At 38.2% G+C, this 17,284-nt stretch overlaps 1 protein-coding gene across 7 annotated transcripts in view; it reads right to left on the bottom strand.

The window, feature by feature from the left end:
• The window catches only part of slc12a7b (solute carrier family 12 member 7b), a 66,690-nt gene that overhangs the window by 14,957 nt on the left and 34,449 nt on the right, over nt 1-17,284 (bottom strand). For all 7 annotated transcript variants that reach the window (XM_056263632.1, XM_056263633.1, XM_056263635.1 and 4 more), the window contains 11 exons: nt 15,954-16,100; nt 14,467-14,521; nt 14,112-14,242; nt 12,091-12,332; nt 11,039-11,250; nt 7,581-7,745; nt 6,375-6,473; nt 6,138-6,195; nt 5,426-5,600; nt 3,866-3,984; nt 682-780 (listed from right to left, as the gene is read on the bottom strand). In XM_056263632.1, coding sequence (XP_056119607.1) covers nt 682-780; nt 3,866-3,984; nt 5,426-5,600; nt 6,138-6,195; nt 6,375-6,473; nt 7,581-7,745; nt 11,039-11,250; nt 12,091-12,332; nt 14,112-14,242; nt 14,467-14,521; nt 15,954-16,100 — 1,502 coding nt within the window. The remainder of the gene's footprint in view (nt 1-681; nt 781-3,865; nt 3,985-5,425; nt 5,601-6,137; nt 6,196-6,374; nt 6,474-7,580; nt 7,746-11,038; nt 11,251-12,090; nt 12,333-14,111; nt 14,243-14,466; nt 14,522-15,953; nt 16,101-17,284) is intronic.

The raw sequence follows: 17,284 nt of genomic DNA, 5'->3' as shown, positions 1-17,284 counted from the left end.
GAAATAAAACGATGATAAAGAATAAATCACCTAGATGGCAATAAGATCAAATGGAGGGCAAATGGAGACATTAATGTGCCACTAACTTCACCAAATACACATGCCAAAATAGCAATATTTTTTTAAACATGCAATTAAGAGTAATGTTTTTTTGACCCCTTTTTCTGATCAAAAAAGTTTTCAAAGTTGTCCTAAGACAAGAACGGGTATTATTTGAAATTTGTGTATAACTTCGATGAAAGGTTTTGATCCACTTCAAATGTTGACTACTGTATATAATCCTTCACTATACAGTATATAATCCTTGAGTATATATAATCCTTCAATATATATAATCCTTCAGTAAGTCATTATACTTCAGTTCAGTGCATTTCCACCAAAGACGTACAAATTAAAATGAGTTTTGATAGCATATTGATTTAAGAGAAACTTAGTGTGGGGCTTGACATTATCCATCAGGAATTAAATTGACTGAAAAATTCAGCTTTGATCACAGGAATAAATTACACTTTAATATATATTCACACACAAAACAGCTGTTTTAAATTGTAATAATATTTCACATTTTTTACTGTAGTTTTGATCAAATAAATGCAGCCTTGGCGAGTAGAAGAGACTTTTTTCAAAAATATAAAGAAATCGTACTCAAGCCATACGACAGATGACTGTAGTGTCTCTCACCAGTGGTAGAATTTGAAGCGTGGTCTCCAGTTGGGCGTCCTCAGGAGCGTCTGAAGTGCACAGGCCAGATTTACGAACAGATAACACATGAGAAAGAACCTGACGAGAGAAACACAGTCAAACAGGCGTGTCGTTAGACATGGGCATCCAGGGCTTAAGCCCCGGATGTTTTTTTTTATAGCCCCGGATCTCAAAAAATTGAATTTATTGATAATTATTATTATTTTTGAATAATTTTGTATTTATTTAAAAAAATTGACCGGGTCTTTTAATCTATCATTCGGAGTCATGTATTAAAGACGATTAAAATGTGTTCAAGCAGATCAAAGTTACTACGGTTATAGCATGCTTGCATTTAGAGTGCGCACCAGAGGAGAGAGAGAGAGAGAGAGAGAGAGCCTGAAAGAGCCATCGGTTAACTTACAGCTTTAGGGCTTGACTGTCATTGTTGTTTGTGGCTTCTGGTGGTTGCTATTATGGACATTAGACACTTTAAAAAAAGTAAAATAAGGAGTCATGAACGATACGAGGCGGATGAGAGGCAAGAAGAGTTATCTACTGGCGATAGGGTGACCAGAAGTCCCGAAAAATTCGGGACAGTCCCGAAATCTAAGCTGTTGTCCCGAATCCGGCCTTAATTGTCCCGAAAATTATACTAAAGCAAAATCTTGATATAAGACATTAAAAACTGTCCGTGGAAGTTGAGTCGTTCTGCAGCCAGCCCCATCAAGTTGCAGCAGCCGCAGCCGCGAGGACAGTGAATGTGCAGGCAAGCCAGCCAGTCTAAACTTTTGTTTTTAGCCTCGTCAATTAGACTAATTTAATCGCTGTTTTGCGGCCGTTTTTTTAAATGAAACATACACTGAACGTGGAGAATTAACAACTTTTTATTGTTAACTGCTGCGCAGTCATGTGATTTAGTCAGCTTGATTAACATTATTACAATATATTCCGCTGGTGGCGGGTTGACTAGCTTTCGTGAGGCACACTCGCAAGGTCTCTCGCTCTCTCTCTCTCAGCCGTGCTCGCGCTATGTATGTTATGCAGTATGTTCTGTCTCGCATGCGCGCTCTAGATTCCGGCAGATCTGAACTAATTTGCGGGCATCAGGGAGACGCAGGAGACTCCCGGGAGACTTGGGATGTCTGCAATGGCCACAGACAATTTGAGGAAGTGGTGGGGGAAGTGACGTATGCCGTAAAGCAGTCGAATTTTGTAGTTCTTTTTGTGCACGGGTTCCTACCCGAAACCCGAAGTTACATAGTGCCAGTAAAAGCGATACAGACCACGTCAGGCTATGGCAGACGTGTCATTTAACTTATTTTAAGTCGATGTACCATCACAAGGGTCTTGGAAATATATTATGAAGGTTGAAAAACTACATAGTGTTACTTTAAGCCAGTAGGTGGCGACAAGTGACTGTCTTTATGAGTGAACAATAAACTTTAATTGAACTGATTAGTGCCAAAAAACATTGATTAACTTAAAGGGGTCATATAATGGTACATGCACTTTTACAAGTTGATTGTACTGAAATGTGTGTTGGCAGTGCCTGTACACAACCATAATATAATGATAAAAATCCATCCAGTGGTTTTGTTTTAATCTCCTTATATGTTTTCCCCTGTCTTAAATTGAGCCGTTCGTTTTTGTGACGTAAATAAAACGGACGCCCCTCCCACGATTGTTGATTGACAGCCGCGACAGCCGCGTTTCAACACAGACCCGCCCTCGCTAGCTGTCAATCATAGTCTGCGCGGACCGGCGCGGTCATTGTTGACATGCTGGAGCACTGTCTATGAGCAGAATGGCGTCTAAGCGATTGGTGTTCTGTTCTTGGGTGTAATAATGAACACAGCAGTCATTTTAATGTTCCTAAATCCGAACCGCTGAAGACTGAGTTTGTTTTCGAAGGGAATATTCCCCACGAGCAACGTCAATGCTCTCATGTTTGCGCGAATCATTTCTCACCAGACTGCTTTATAAACGAGGATCAGTATAAAGCTGGTTTTGCTAAGAAGCAGCTCCTGAAGAAAGGATCGGTAGCAGATATTCGTGTTCCTGCTGAACCTCCAAAAGAACTGAAGTGAGTGTAACGTTTTATTAAACTTTATATTACTATTTATATTAATCCTTGTAAATCGCTAGCTGCATGCTTCACAATGAATGCGTCTAAGGTTTACACTCAGGGTACATTACGGCATGTTTTCTATGTATGACGTTCTCAATATAATTCATAATCCCACGTTTATACTGAACAACGCGTTATTATTGTGTTACAAACGGTGTACGCCAGAGCCGGCTCTGGTGACACATAGAACAGAGGGGCGGAGTCAGCAAAGCTCATGATCATTTAAAGTCATATGCACTGAAACGGCGTGCTGAAAACAGAGCTGTTTTTGACCAGGTAAAATAAGTGTTTTCTTACAATACTAATGAGAATTTTTAATTAAAGTATATTACAAACTTTTAATTTAGACCCTAAAGAATCATATTAGCTTGTACAAAAATGGCATTATATGGCATTATATGACCCCTTTAAGAAAGAAACCAAGTTGCTGAAACCAATCTTTAATGCTAATATATAAATTGCTCATTTGCCTCTGGACGCAATCTTTGTGTCCAGAGGCAAATGAGCCATTTATATATTAGCATTAAAGATTGTGTATTGTCAACAATAAGCAGAAACCTTCTGCATTTCCAGGTGTGGATCATTCATTTCAACATTTATCCTCATTCTCATATTTAAGAATCTGTTATCTGCTTGACAAATAATTTATGCTACTGCCCACTGACATGCTTTTAAAGCTATTGTTATCCAATTTTTATGACCTTCAAACACCTTAAAATGCACATATTTAGGTCTGAGAAATCCAAATTTTCTCGGGGGAGTATGCCCCCGAACCCCCCTACCTCACATTTGAATGTGTGTGACTGTGTGGTAATGTGGGCTGGTGTAGTTACAGTGCCAGGGATGTATTTTTCTTAACCAGTCTGCCCCCTGCATATAGGCCTGCAATATACATTATTCTCTGTATCGAATCATGTTATCTTATTACCCACCCCAGCCCCTGATGTTTCGGGTTCAGCCCCTGATGTTTTTAAAACCTAGAAACGCCCCTGCAGTCAAACACACAGTCTGTCACCACACTGGAGGAGAAAACACATTAGACACGGGGCTTACATTGAAAGGATGGGCGCCACAGCGTCGAGAGAAGCGATGAGAATCCCACTTTCACAGATCAGAGCCGTCAGAAGAAGAGCCCACGTCGGCTCTCCGTTGGCTTTGCCATGACCAAACACCTGAGAGACGATCACATGACAGTCAGAGAATGGCAGGATATGTGGATGCTTGTGTGTCGTAAGTATTGTTGTTGATACTTTATTGATCCTTTACGGGAAATTACATTGTCACAGCAGCTTCAACACATAACAAGCACATCACCACACATAACAAACAATTCATTTCCGACTCTCGTACCAATCAACAGTGTTATGCCCGGTTCCGATCACACGATTCTAGCACGATCCGTTTAACGTAGGGTATCGTGGCGATTCGTAAACGACAACGGGCGCCGGGACGCAAGATTCGATCGTTTCATCTCGTATAGTGTGCCATAGTGGGTGACAACCGACGTCGTTTATCGATGCTTCACGACATCACGATAAAAAGACTAGCATGTTTAATTTTTTTCCAGTCCTCCGCGACGGGTTCCGTCAAGAGTGAGGGAGTGAGTGAGTGTGTGTGTGCGCTTGAGTGAGTGAGTGAGTGAGTGAGTGAGTGAGAGTGAGTGAGTGAGTGAGTGAGTGAGTGAGTGAGTGAGTGAGTGAGTGAGTGAGTGAGTGAGTGAGTGAGTGAGTGAGTGAGAGTGAGTGTGTGTGTGTGTGTGCACGAGTGAGTGAGTGAGCGAGAGTGTGTGTGTGCACGAGTGAGTGAGAGTGAGTGTGTGTGTGTGTGTGTGCGCGAGTGAGTGAGTGAGTGTGTGTGTGTGTGTGCACGAGTGAGTGAGTGAGCGAGAGTGAGTGAGTCTGTGTGCACGAGTGAGTGAGTGTGTGTGTGTGCGCTCGAGTGAGTGAGTGAGTGAGTGAGTGAGAGTGAGTGTGTGTGTGTGTGCACGAGTGAGTGAGTGAGTGAGCGAGAGTGAGTGAGTGTGTGTGCACGAGTGAGTGAGTGTGTGTGTGCGAGAGTGAGTGAGTAAGTGAGTGAGTGAGCGAGAGTGAGTGTTAATGTGTGTGTGTGTGTGTGTGTGTGTGTGTGTGTGTGTGAGTGTGAGTGTGTGTGTGAGTGAGTGAGCGAGCGAGCGAGAGTGTGTGTGTGTATATATGTGTGCGTGTGTGTGTGTGCGTGTGCGTGCGTGTGTATGTGTGCGTGTAAGACGGCGCGCGATGACTGGTCGGAGAGCAACGTGTTGTCTGACATGTTTCTTGGCCACGACACAAGATTTTAGGAGTCAAAATCGCGTAATCTGACTATCGTAACAGACAAAAAAATTGTGTAATCTGAACCAGGCTATAAAAGAATAAAAAATTGACAAGTAATACGAATAATTGCTAAAACACTAATATCAAAGATGTTCACATGTTGACATGAGTGCAAAACTATGTTGTAGTTGTCATGGCACATTAAACAGTCTGACTTTGGTGCGATCAGTCTGTGACTGAAGGTGCTGCTGTTAATCACTGTCAAGTATGAAATCTGAATAGCCATTCTGGAGCTCTGAGGTGTTCGTAGAGCAGATTGTACCTCGAGGAAGGGCACGATGCCGTCTCGAGCGATGGCCTGCAGCAGACGGGGGGCGCCGGTGAGACTCTGAAGCCCCGCCCCACAGCAGGAGAAGAACGAGCCAATCACGATCACCCAGGGCGAGGGCCAGGACAGCGTGCCAATCACCAGGTTGCCTTTCACAGAGTCTCCAAACCTAATCAACAGGATTGATTTTTTATATATTTACATTATTATACAATATAGTAAACATTTTGTGCATATATTTAGTTATGCACATTGTGACATTTTTTTAACAACAATTTTATTCATGAAAAATTGTCTTTTTACTTTTTTTAAAAGTTTAACAGCATTTAAATATATATATATATATATATATATATAAAAAACATATTTTATGTATATTGTGACATTTATTATGTGACTGAAGTATTTCTCTCAGGCTTTCATGTTTTTTTACTATGAATCTTGGGAGGAAACATAATTGCTGCCTATCTTTGGAACAAGTACTGTCTAGATAGGGAGCACACTAGGTGTAGGAATATTCCTGATATAATCACAACACAAGGCGACTCTTGGGATATTTCTCATAAAGGGTTCTTTGACTGCAGTGCCTAAACTGCTCATAAACAGGATTGCACACAAACCGACCGTTATTTAAAGGAGATTTCCTGTATGTTTATTCAGGAAAATGAGGATTCTGAGAGGAAAATGAGGAATAGAAAGCGCTCACTTGTCTCGGAGCACCACACCGTCGATGCAGGCGCCGAACAACACGACGCAGGACAGATCTGAGTTACACTGTTAAGAAAACGATCCTCCCAGAGGATGAGAGAAGACAAACAGCAGCTCTCCTTACACTTTCTCTCAGAGACACACAATGATTCAGGGATTTAGTGGAGCGGGATTCTACTAGATGGAAAACTGTGCAGTGGATTTAAAGGAAGGTTTCTAAGGGAAGTAAGGATACAGATGATGGTGGTGGTTGCGATGGCGAGGATGGTTCCGATGGGAATGGACCTCTGAGCGTCTCTCAGATCCCCGGATCTGTTGGATCCAGCCATGATTCCTGCAGAACAGAGGTGTGCGTTTTTATCAAATCATGCCAAAACGTAATTCTTATAAAGTTATAAAAGAAAAATGTTGAAGTACTGGTATATGTGATTGAATGAACGTTGTCCCTGATTCAAAATTCAATAGCAAAAACTGTTCGAGCCAACAAAACGGCTGGCAAAACAACAAAAGCCAAACCTAAAACTATTAAAAATAAAAAATTTAATAATAAATACAAATAATAATAAAAACATTTTTAAATAAATAGAGTGGAAACTAACTAAAATAAAATAAAATAAAATGTAATAAAAAAGTTTAAGTTGAAAAGAAAAACAAAAACTAATAAAAATGACAAAATCACATACCAAATGACTAAAACTAATATTTAAAATATAAAAATAAAAGCTGATTCAAAAATATTACCTCAAATACTACAATAGTATATAAATAATACTAGTTTGAGTTAGTAAGTTCTGTGAATTTCCAGGTCATTCAATGAAATGAAAAATGTTCACTTTTCATACACTCCAATTTTATTTTGTAAAAAATCTATAAATATGTATTGCTTCTTTGCATTGCTATATATACGGTACTATATACGGTACACATATAAACAAAATGTAGCTCTATTATTTGTAAGTATTTTTGTTGTATTAAACATTTTTAATTGAACTGAAATGACTGTTTTGGTCAAATGTTCCTCTGAAAACAATATATAAATCAACATTTAAAGCCACTTCAGAGCAGATGCATAAATATTGAGATATGTATGCATGATATCACCCAGCTCGAATGCTCAAGGCAAATATGAGGGTCTTTTCCAAACCTCTATCCCTGTTATTGCAGGAAGGTCATGTCCTGACTCCTGATAGTGCAGCGCAGCATGAAACGCTATCGCTCTGTTTACAGAGAGTTCACATGCGCTCCTGCTGAGCTCAATGTCAGTCTGAGAGCACTAGATAAGACAGATCGCTGTTCACGCTCATAACCAGATCAAACTAGATTAGTTACAACAGCACAGCAGAGGGAGGAGAAAGACAATACGAGAAGAGAAAGGAAATCCGAAAGAAAGAAGCTTTCTAATGAACCTAACAGTGATGTGAAGAGCGTGGTGTGTTCGTACCCGTGACCGAGGGGAAGTAGATTCCCACCAGCAGTGTGAAGAAGGTGGTGATGTCGTTGACCACATACGGCATGTCCTTGTCCTGAGGCGAAGCGATCGCCGGCACCGACGGGAGGTCTTTCTCCACCATCATGCCAGCGGGACCGTAGCTTCCCCACATGTTCTCTGTGCAAAGAAAATCAGCACTAAACGTCAAGATATTGAGCGACTCGTTCATTTTAAGATAAGCTGCTATTTTTGCCCATTTGGTTCGGTAATATCTGCATTTGAGAAACCACTAAAATTGATAAGTTTTATCAAGTTCATGTCAGTCTGACTCTGAAAACAAATCGCACTGATGGAAATTCTCCATTAACAAATTACACTTCACGGTTTTGCTTGAAATGCAAAGTTTAACTTTTCATTATCCTTAACATTAGTTCACTACATTAGTTAACATGCAATTCAAAACACAAATCTTAGTCGGTGTATATTTCAACATTTACAAATGCATTAGTAAAATCAAAAGCTGTATTACTTAAAATTATTTAAATGGACCTGCTGACATAAAAATACTACTGTTCGTTGTAAGTTCATTAACTAATATTAACAAAGATTAATAAATACTTTAACAAATATAATGCTCATTGTCAGTAAATGCATTAACTATCTTTATCTAATGGAGCTATTGTTGTGTTGACACACAACATCCAAAATGGCATACTTCCCTACTATATAGTAGGTGAGAAACAGTATGGGACAAAATGAGTATGTCTGAATTCATGGGCAAGTAGGCAACAAGTACTTGGATGACTACTACTTCCGGTGAGAGTCTGAAGTGTGATACGATGGACACTTTACTATCCCATGAGGCCACGGGAGAGAATCTGTGAATGACAGTGAAGTGACGGTAGATCACATGATAATCATTAATGACAACATGGCGGATGTAGTACGTCCAGTAGGGCTGTGAATCTTTGGGTAGGCAGCGAATCGATTCGATTCACGATTCATAGGTTTTCGATTCGATTCAAGAACGATTTTTGCAAATTCAGAAAGATTCGATTCAATGCAATTCACATTAAAATTCGATGCGATTCGATTAATTCGATTCGATTCTTAATTTTTTATATGCATTCATAGGATTATTTAAATGCTTCCCCCAATGGGTCTTAGTCAGGGTGTGAATTATAGGCTACAGCTGCCTTCCGGGGTCAGAGAGTGAAAAAAAAAAAAAAAAAAAAACATTTTGTCTATTGTTAACGTTAGTTCATGTTAGTTTTTAATGAATCTATTATTATAAAAAATATTTCCAAAGCCTATAAATTAGCATTTGTAAAAATGTAAACCAAGATTTAAAAAGGCTTTAAAAGTATAGTTAGTTCATCATGCTAACTATTTTGAATGGATACACAACCTTAAAGTGTTCTGGTACATTAAACATCCTCCATTGTGAGACTAAAAATACCATGAACTTACCCAACTAAACCTTACGTTTCCTCATGGAATAGCTACTCTTTGTTCTCTTTATCCGACTGAACATTTTCCTTGTGATTCTGAAAGAAAACGCGCCGGCTGTCTACTTGTGCTATATTAACGATTATGAATGCAACTTTAATGCGCATCTGATTGATGGATAAACCACGCGCTCTTATTTCAGTGTAATTAATGTTGTAGTTATTTCATCAGTTCAGTTTAACGACATTAAGTTACATTTCATTCATCATTCATGATTAATCGGAAGCGTGTGCATTTTAGACACCTATTATACGTTTTCTCTTTCCATGTAATGAATGCGCACCCTTGAATAAGTGGGGTTTTACTTTAACTGCTCAGGACGGGTATGACCCATTTCCGTAAAACTTCAGTATCTTATCTTAAAGAAAATAACGGTGACGTTTCCACGCAACGAACGCGTTGTTTCATAGTAGTGACCGCGCAATGACAGCTTTATCAATGGCTTGCTTTCTCGATAGAGAGCTGTCATCTGCTCATGTGAACACTAATGGCTGTCCTGAGGAGAGCTCAAACATGGACTGCTCAAAAATCTGTAGATGAGAGCTATATGGGACCGAGCGCGAGCGAAATCCAGTGAAAGATGGTAAGAGTGCAGCGAGTATGTGAGAGCTGTGAGGACGCGAAATGACGCTGCACAACGCCTCATTAATTCGCGCATGTAGTCATTTAATGTTTATATGTTTTAAAGCACTGAATCGATATAGAATCGCGAATTATTCGATTCTTAGCATTTTAAATCGAATATTGACCGAAATAAACGATTCACGATTCGAAATACATGTTTCAAGATCGATGCATATGCATCGTCAGGATTTGTAATCGATGCATCGAGAAAACGAATGAATCGTTACACCCCTAACGTCCAGATTACATTCATACTACACACATTCATAATTTTTAGCAGCCATGAAGTAATTACTTATTTAAAATAAGTACCTACTCAAGAGAGTATGTGATTTTGAACACAGCCCGAGGCGTGAAATGTGTAATATAATGTTCCATAAGGGACTTTTTTCTTCGTCCACTACATTAAAATCAACATTAAGCCTATAAAACACAAACACTGTGGTAGTTTGATCAAATTATGAGGACAAATTGACTCACAGAACAAGCCGTGAAACATCACTTGAATGTACTGCACTGACCTACTTACACAAAACTCCAGGCCAGAGCCAGACACTGTAATGCTGCGTGAAAACAATTATTTCTGCTCACTTTAAAGTCAGGCCTGGCCTGTTAAACCCAGCAGAATCCAGTCTGGAGCAGCAGACAGCATCAATGCCATTCAAAAGAGCCACAGCGGCTTCATGATCAATAACCCTGGAGTCCCTGATGGGCTTGAGCTGAATACACCAGCGTATGGCAATGATTAGAGGAGATATTAAACACACACAGATTTACTACTCTTGAACTCTTGTCATGCTCTGTCACTCTACAGTAGAGACCTTTGGGGTCAGAGGTCAATGTAATGCTCCAACGCAGGAGTTTTCAATCTGTAAAAACTGTATAATAAAAAAAAAAAAAAGTTTTTTAGAAGATGTAAATAAAAGATTATTGGTGTATGTTTAACAGGAAAATACCATTTCACTCTTTCTACTTAAAAATATATAATATTGGGGGTGCTTAGCATCAAAAAGTTTGAAAACTGCTACTCTAACACTCATGCCACACACGTCTGCATAAGATTGAACAGTTAATAGTCATTTAGACACTTTTCTACAGCAACTAACACTAAAAGCTGAGGCTAAAATGAACACAAATAATCCATAATGTCTCTTATTTCAGAGTGGATATTCAAGACTGCAACGACCAAACCTTATTTTTCTAGGAATAACTGATGAATCTTGCACGACAAGATCAGGAACATGTACAAGAATGTATAGAAGGACCATTTTGACTTGATTTACTCAAACTCATGGTCGATGTTCTGTGCAATAGTGAAGCAGAAGGTGTGCCGGCACCTGAAATGGCTCCGCTGGTGAGGCCGGGAATGCCCTGGATCTCGGTGACGTTATTGAGGCTGAAGTATTCATTGCAGCTGGCGTTGAGCTCCGGCCCGTTACAGAAGAGAGCCCAGAGCCTCGTGGTCACGGTCACGTTGTCTATTATATCGGTCTTCATGCACTTGTCAAAGCCGTGGTTCTGCAGGGTGCGGTTGCCCAACAAACAGACCCTGGAGAGGACAGAAGAGCGTTTAGAAACAATTCAAAAGACTTAAATGAAAGTTTATTGTCAGCACGGTTGTGGTGATTGAGAAAGCTTGTGAAACAAACACTGCTGCGGATGTTTGTGGTTCAACAAAAGGCACTGAGAGCTGCCCAACGCTGCTAAAATCTATAAAGAGGCTCTGTTTAGTTCAAATAGGCGATGCTGTAAAACATACAGTACAATGAGGCGTCAGCATTCTGAAGCAATAAAGGGCAATAGTTGGGTTTCGGAAGTAGCAATTCTCCATAGAGACATTTTATGATTTTCAAATCCTTTTTATTAAAATCAAAGTGCACTGAAATAAAAGTGTTAACATAAATAAAATAAAATAATGTAACTTTTTACATTTTTGAATAAATGTACATTTATTCAAAGCTTATTGGAATCATGTCTTGTATACTTAAAAATAATTTATGCACGATAGCCGCACGAAAATATAACTGGATATTATGGAAATAAACTATTCTAAAATTTCCATTTACTAAAAAAAACATACTTAATAAATACATTTAATTCTAATGCATTTCCATGCAAGGCATACTGGGAACTAGAGATCCATGTTCAGATGGTTATTCACAAACACAAAAATCAAAACCAGTTAACCTCCCTTTTACAAATGTATATAAATTGAACAAAGTTACAGAATGTTCAAGAATTGTGTTGGTTTAACTCATTTTAATTAAGTAAACTGAAAAAATAGCAAAAATGTTTTTTTGAGGGTTTCTAATGAGCTGGTTGGTTTGGGTTAAGGCTCCTGAATAAGTGATCCCTGATGAACCTTCATGAACTTTAACATCTGACTTACGGAAAAACCGGAGGTTCAAAGATGGTTTTGAAGACGCCAGCGTAGATGGACAGGATGGACAGCACCACACAGGCCAGGAACACCAGCGCGAGCTTGTTGACGTACTTCACACCAACGAACACCACCACAGCCATGAGTGTTAGACAACACGTGCCGTACACACGCATGTTATTCAGCATGGCCTCGGCCTCCAGCGCCTTCTCCTCTGCCTTAAAGATGGCGGCGCTGGGCACGATGTAGGTCTGTGGCACAACACAGAATGAAGATGTTCATTTTATTTATAGAAGAAAATAAAGAGGAAATAATGGGGGGAAAACGGGGAATTAAAAAAAAAAAAAAAATAGTTACTGCAAAAATCAGTATTGTATCTGGTTGGTATTGAAAAGTCAATGTTTAATTTGAAGTAAAATGCGATATCCGCCGTGTTATTCTGTCATGTTTTCTCCCTTTCTTTCCAAACCGCGACAAACGCCAGTCTCCCTTCTCTGCAGAATGCGATATATCCGCTCTCAACCAATCACAACGCAGCATTCCACGCAATGTAAACAGTAACGGCAGCGCCAAATACACCCGGCTTCCTAGTTTTTCTTATCGATTTTGTACTTTTCGATCAACAAACAAACAAAAAAATGAATAATTTTGACGGCATTGATGAACCTGTGGTTGTTTCTGCGGTGGGTAAGAAACGTAAGGCATCGAAACCGAATCATTTACGTGAGGAGATTAAGAAGATGAGGCACTCGGGAGGAGGAAAAATGTTTTCAATCTTCTTTACAGTTCTTAATAAAAATATTATACTAATAAACTTACGTTGTTGTGTATTTTCAACAGTTTCAATATGAATATTTTTTTTATATATTGATTCAATGGATTAATTGCATTTTGAATAAAAAAAAAAAGGATTTATTGCATTTTGGGGGAAAAAATAATCAGTTTTTATAATAAATCTTTGAAAATCAAAACCTGGATTTTTTTTATTTTTTTTATTATGACCTACAAATGCTATGTGAAAGTTTGAAACAGAAAATAGTGGTTTTCATCTTTCCACTTTCTTGGTAAAGAAAACACATTTTTACTCAAATTAATCTAAATGGATTAATTGCGTTTTGGAACCAAACTCTTCATATATTTTCATGTTCTAAGGACATTTTGATAATGATCCCATTAATTTACATTCAAAACGTCCAATTATTTTTACAAATGTTTATTGGCTATGTGGACATTAAGGAAAGTTTTGTAAAGTAAGGAAAATTTCCATTTTATCCTTTCGCAAACATTATGGGAACGTTACTGTTCTCTGAACGTTCTAAAACAACATTTAAAAACTGTTAGGCAAATGTCCAATTAAAACGTTTCAGAAAAACAACATCCCATGAATGATTTATGAATGTTTTTGTACTAATGTTTTGAGAACATTACTAAAGACCAGACAACTTTAAACAAACATTCTATTAATGTTACTGGAAGAACTTTGTTCATAACTTCTGTCAAATGGTTATGACCCAATTCATACTGTGAAAAAATTACATTACATTATATTCTAAATATTCGCAAACTAATTGAAAAATATTTAGTTTCTATTACTATATTTTTTCTACTATAGTTGAATGTTCTATAATGTACTGTAAGAAGTATTGATTATTTATTTGAATCCAATTTTATTATTTGTCTATTAACTATTGCAATTATAAAACTATTTTATATATATATGCAATATTTTAAAAAAATTTTTACTTTAACTATTTTTTGTAAAATAAATACTTTTATAGTCACAAATCTAGTCTAATGACTAAAAATTACTAAACGCAATGTTGCCTAATTTTATACAAGCAGTAAAATCATTGCAAATATGTCATAAATATTCAATATATCACACAATAAACATGGTATAATTCCTTAATTTAAAGTCTAAAGTTATTCTTAGGTGATCCTTACGTCACACTGGCTGATTACCGGTTTCTAAAAACTCCACTCTTTGACATAATCTGACTGTAGACTTTAACTGGACACACAACACTCACCAGGAAGATCTCGATGGTACCGAGGATGTACATGGCCCCGGCGAACGTGGTGCCCAGATAGAAGCACAGTCCCACAGCACCTCCAAACTCAGGGCCCAGAGACCGAGAGATCATGTAGTAGGAGCCTCCAGCTGGGAAAAACATCATCAAACATCATTAACTGTGACACAGGACGACAAGCCCTTGAGGGTTAAAAGGAAGAATGACATGCATTCAGCAGTGCACTTTTACCGGAAACCATTGATACAGTTACAAAAAACACCATAATCAACCATGCAGCTTGGGAGTTTAACATGGTTTTCTGAAGACCAGGATGTCATTTGAGATGTCAAGTTGAGAATAATAAATGTAATACCTGGAACAACACCGTTTGTAGCAATGGCACTCATTGATATGGCTGTCAACATTGTCTGAAAAAACAAAGGGTCCACAATACAATTATTAGTTCAGATGTATAAAGTAAATATGCTCTATGAAACTCAATCAATAAAGATAACACTGTACAGTACAGTAATGACGTTCTCCTTTTCTTTTCCCAGGAACATTTAGTCCTGTTAAAGGTCATCTGCATCTGGGCGTTATGCAATACGGCCGAACTGTTGGAGTGTCCTTGAGCTGAACGTCCACACTAAATCCCTGTGTCTCTGAAAAGCTACTGGACTAAAGCCAATTAACGTCCATGAACCTCCAGCGGGCTTAGCGTTTGAAATAAAGCGGTTTGAAGGAAGAAGATTGAGTGATCTTTACTAGCCAAATACAGACACAAAGAGCTGCCATTTTTATCAACACACACTTTAATGCTGTTTCTGATTACACTCAGATTCATATTCAGTATGCATTTCAATATATTCAGTTAATATTCTGATTGTTTAAGATATGAGGGAATGGTTGTTATGATTTAAATATAAACTGTAAAACAAACATATATTGTTTTTTTAATATATGGTGCATAGTTTTTTTGTTTTGTGAAATTTTTTTGAAATGTGCAAACTAAAAATTGCCAAGAAAAATCTGGCCACATTCATGTAATAACTTGCTCCACTTCTATAATAAATAACTTTCTGGCTTTTTCAACATTTGTCATAAAGAAAAACTTTTCACCATCCATCCAATCAATTCCTGAGTGATGCTCTCAAGTCCAGTCTTGCACTTTTCATCCCGGTTTCACTCGTAAATTTAGGAAGACATTAAGAAAAACGGTTTGTTGCACTGGTTTGATATTGATTTAACTTTCCTAAGTGAGGAAGTAAATGTGTGATTCAATCACACATGGAAACGCCCCTCTATCGGCCATTTGTTTCTAATAAGCATAATTTAAAGTGGCAGCGCTGAGATCTTGATGGTTCCTGTAAGAACGCTATGATGAAAGAGCGAAACGTTTAAAACCTGACTGTGACACAATCACCGGAAACGTATAATGACACTAGTAAGTAAAGGTTGAGGTGAATTAGACACTTGATCCCATTGTCTGATGTGGTTTATAAATAAGCGTCTGTGTTAAAGACTTCTGAGCACAGGATATTACACACGTGTGAGTTCAGACGAAAGAGGAAGGAGCTAAACTTAACCTGCAGGATCAACGGACTGAACTGACTAATATGTGACTCCAGTGTTTATATGGACCCCGCTTGAAAAACAACTGGTTTTCTTATGACTTTTTAAATATTATGATTGCACAGCCTTCTAAGAAAGCATCCTGACTCAAATGAACCTCATAAGTGTCTTATCTGGAACACGCTTTCTAAGGAGTAAAAATCAGATACCTTATAAGATAATAATTCAGTTTAATGCTAATTTAATGTTTCCTCAGTCACTGTCTACAGTTCAAACGGTCGGACTTACACACGAGCAGCACATGGACACAATGATAAAGGACTCCAAGATTCCCGCCGTTCCCACGATCCATGTCATTCGCAGGAAGAGAATCACTCCCAGGATATTCTGCAGGCAGGGCAGGTAGACGCCGATGAACGTGCCCATCTGTGGACTCTGGACAGAAAGACAACACCAAAAAGACAGCATGAGAAAATGGACAATAAATGATTGTGCATGCATGCAATAATTCAGCAAAAAAATATTGTAGGGACGTACAGTTAGAAATATAAAAACACAGAAACTAAATGAAAATGAGAACTGTTGTATTGGCAACTAGCTGAAATAAAGGAAGTATTTTTTATTTTATTTTAGTTCGTTTATTTCAAGTAATGAGAATGTATTTGTTATAATTTTAGTTTTAATGAATTAGTTAACAATAATAAACCTGTATACTGATGCTTTTTAGACGCAGAAATCAAAATACTGATCTGAAGAACCTTTAATAAAACTATATTTTTAATCTCCAAATGACCATATAGGAACTCAAGAACCCTATTCAGCAAAAAATGGTTCTTGATAAAAAGATATTTCTCTGCTGAACCTAAAGTGCTTCAAGAACCTGTTTGACCAAAAGAGGAATTTGTATTGTTCACATTTTGCATCGCATTTAATTCTGTGAGAAACTAAAACGAGAGAAACATCACACGCAATATGCAATGCAAACCAGATTATCCATAAGTGCTGAGGATGTTAATGTACATTTAATGTTTCAATGGAAGCTTTTAGCCATAAAAGAGACATAATCCATGTTAAATGACCCAATACTGAGATTCACACTCCAGTGGCTGAGATTCAGTGTTTCCTTCCAAACCAAGCTTATGATGTGCTTCAATCTTGATACAAAAGAAATCATAACCAGCTTTTGCCCGATCAAATGCATATAGTAATAAATGCATACCGCAGTGATGAACGCTCTCGACACTGTTCCCGCTGGAATCGTCTGAGTCAATTACACGACATGGATGAACTTTAGTTATTAAATATAGAAGCAAATAAAAACCCAAGAGGTTCCTAGATGTTTCCTCCAAAATTTCACTTCTTCACAAGAAGACTTGAGCAGTTTCCCGCAGTCCGAGCATCTGAAGCCCCGTCGTCTCAGGACTAATAAGAGCACGTCGCCTTCGCCCCGTTTCACCAATCACAGATGCCCAGAGACGAGGAGACTGGCTGGGGACTGTGGGTTTGTGGGTATTGCCTGGCCATGGCTTAAACATTTTTACTTACTCGCAGAAATAACCACGAGATCTCAATATGTTGATCCCCTCTGGGCTTGAAATGGAAAACAAAGAAAACAGTTG

This window comes from Rhinichthys klamathensis, unplaced genomic scaffold (assembly GCF_029890125.1).
Source record: "Rhinichthys klamathensis goyatoka isolate OS25496 unplaced genomic scaffold, OSU_Roscu_1.1 h1tg000209l_1, whole genome shotgun sequence".
Lineage (NCBI taxonomy): Eukaryota > Metazoa > Chordata > Actinopteri > Cypriniformes > Leuciscidae > Rhinichthys > Rhinichthys klamathensis.
The sequence above is the reverse complement of the archived record's forward strand: the minus strand, read 5'-3'. Positions and strand labels throughout refer to the sequence as shown.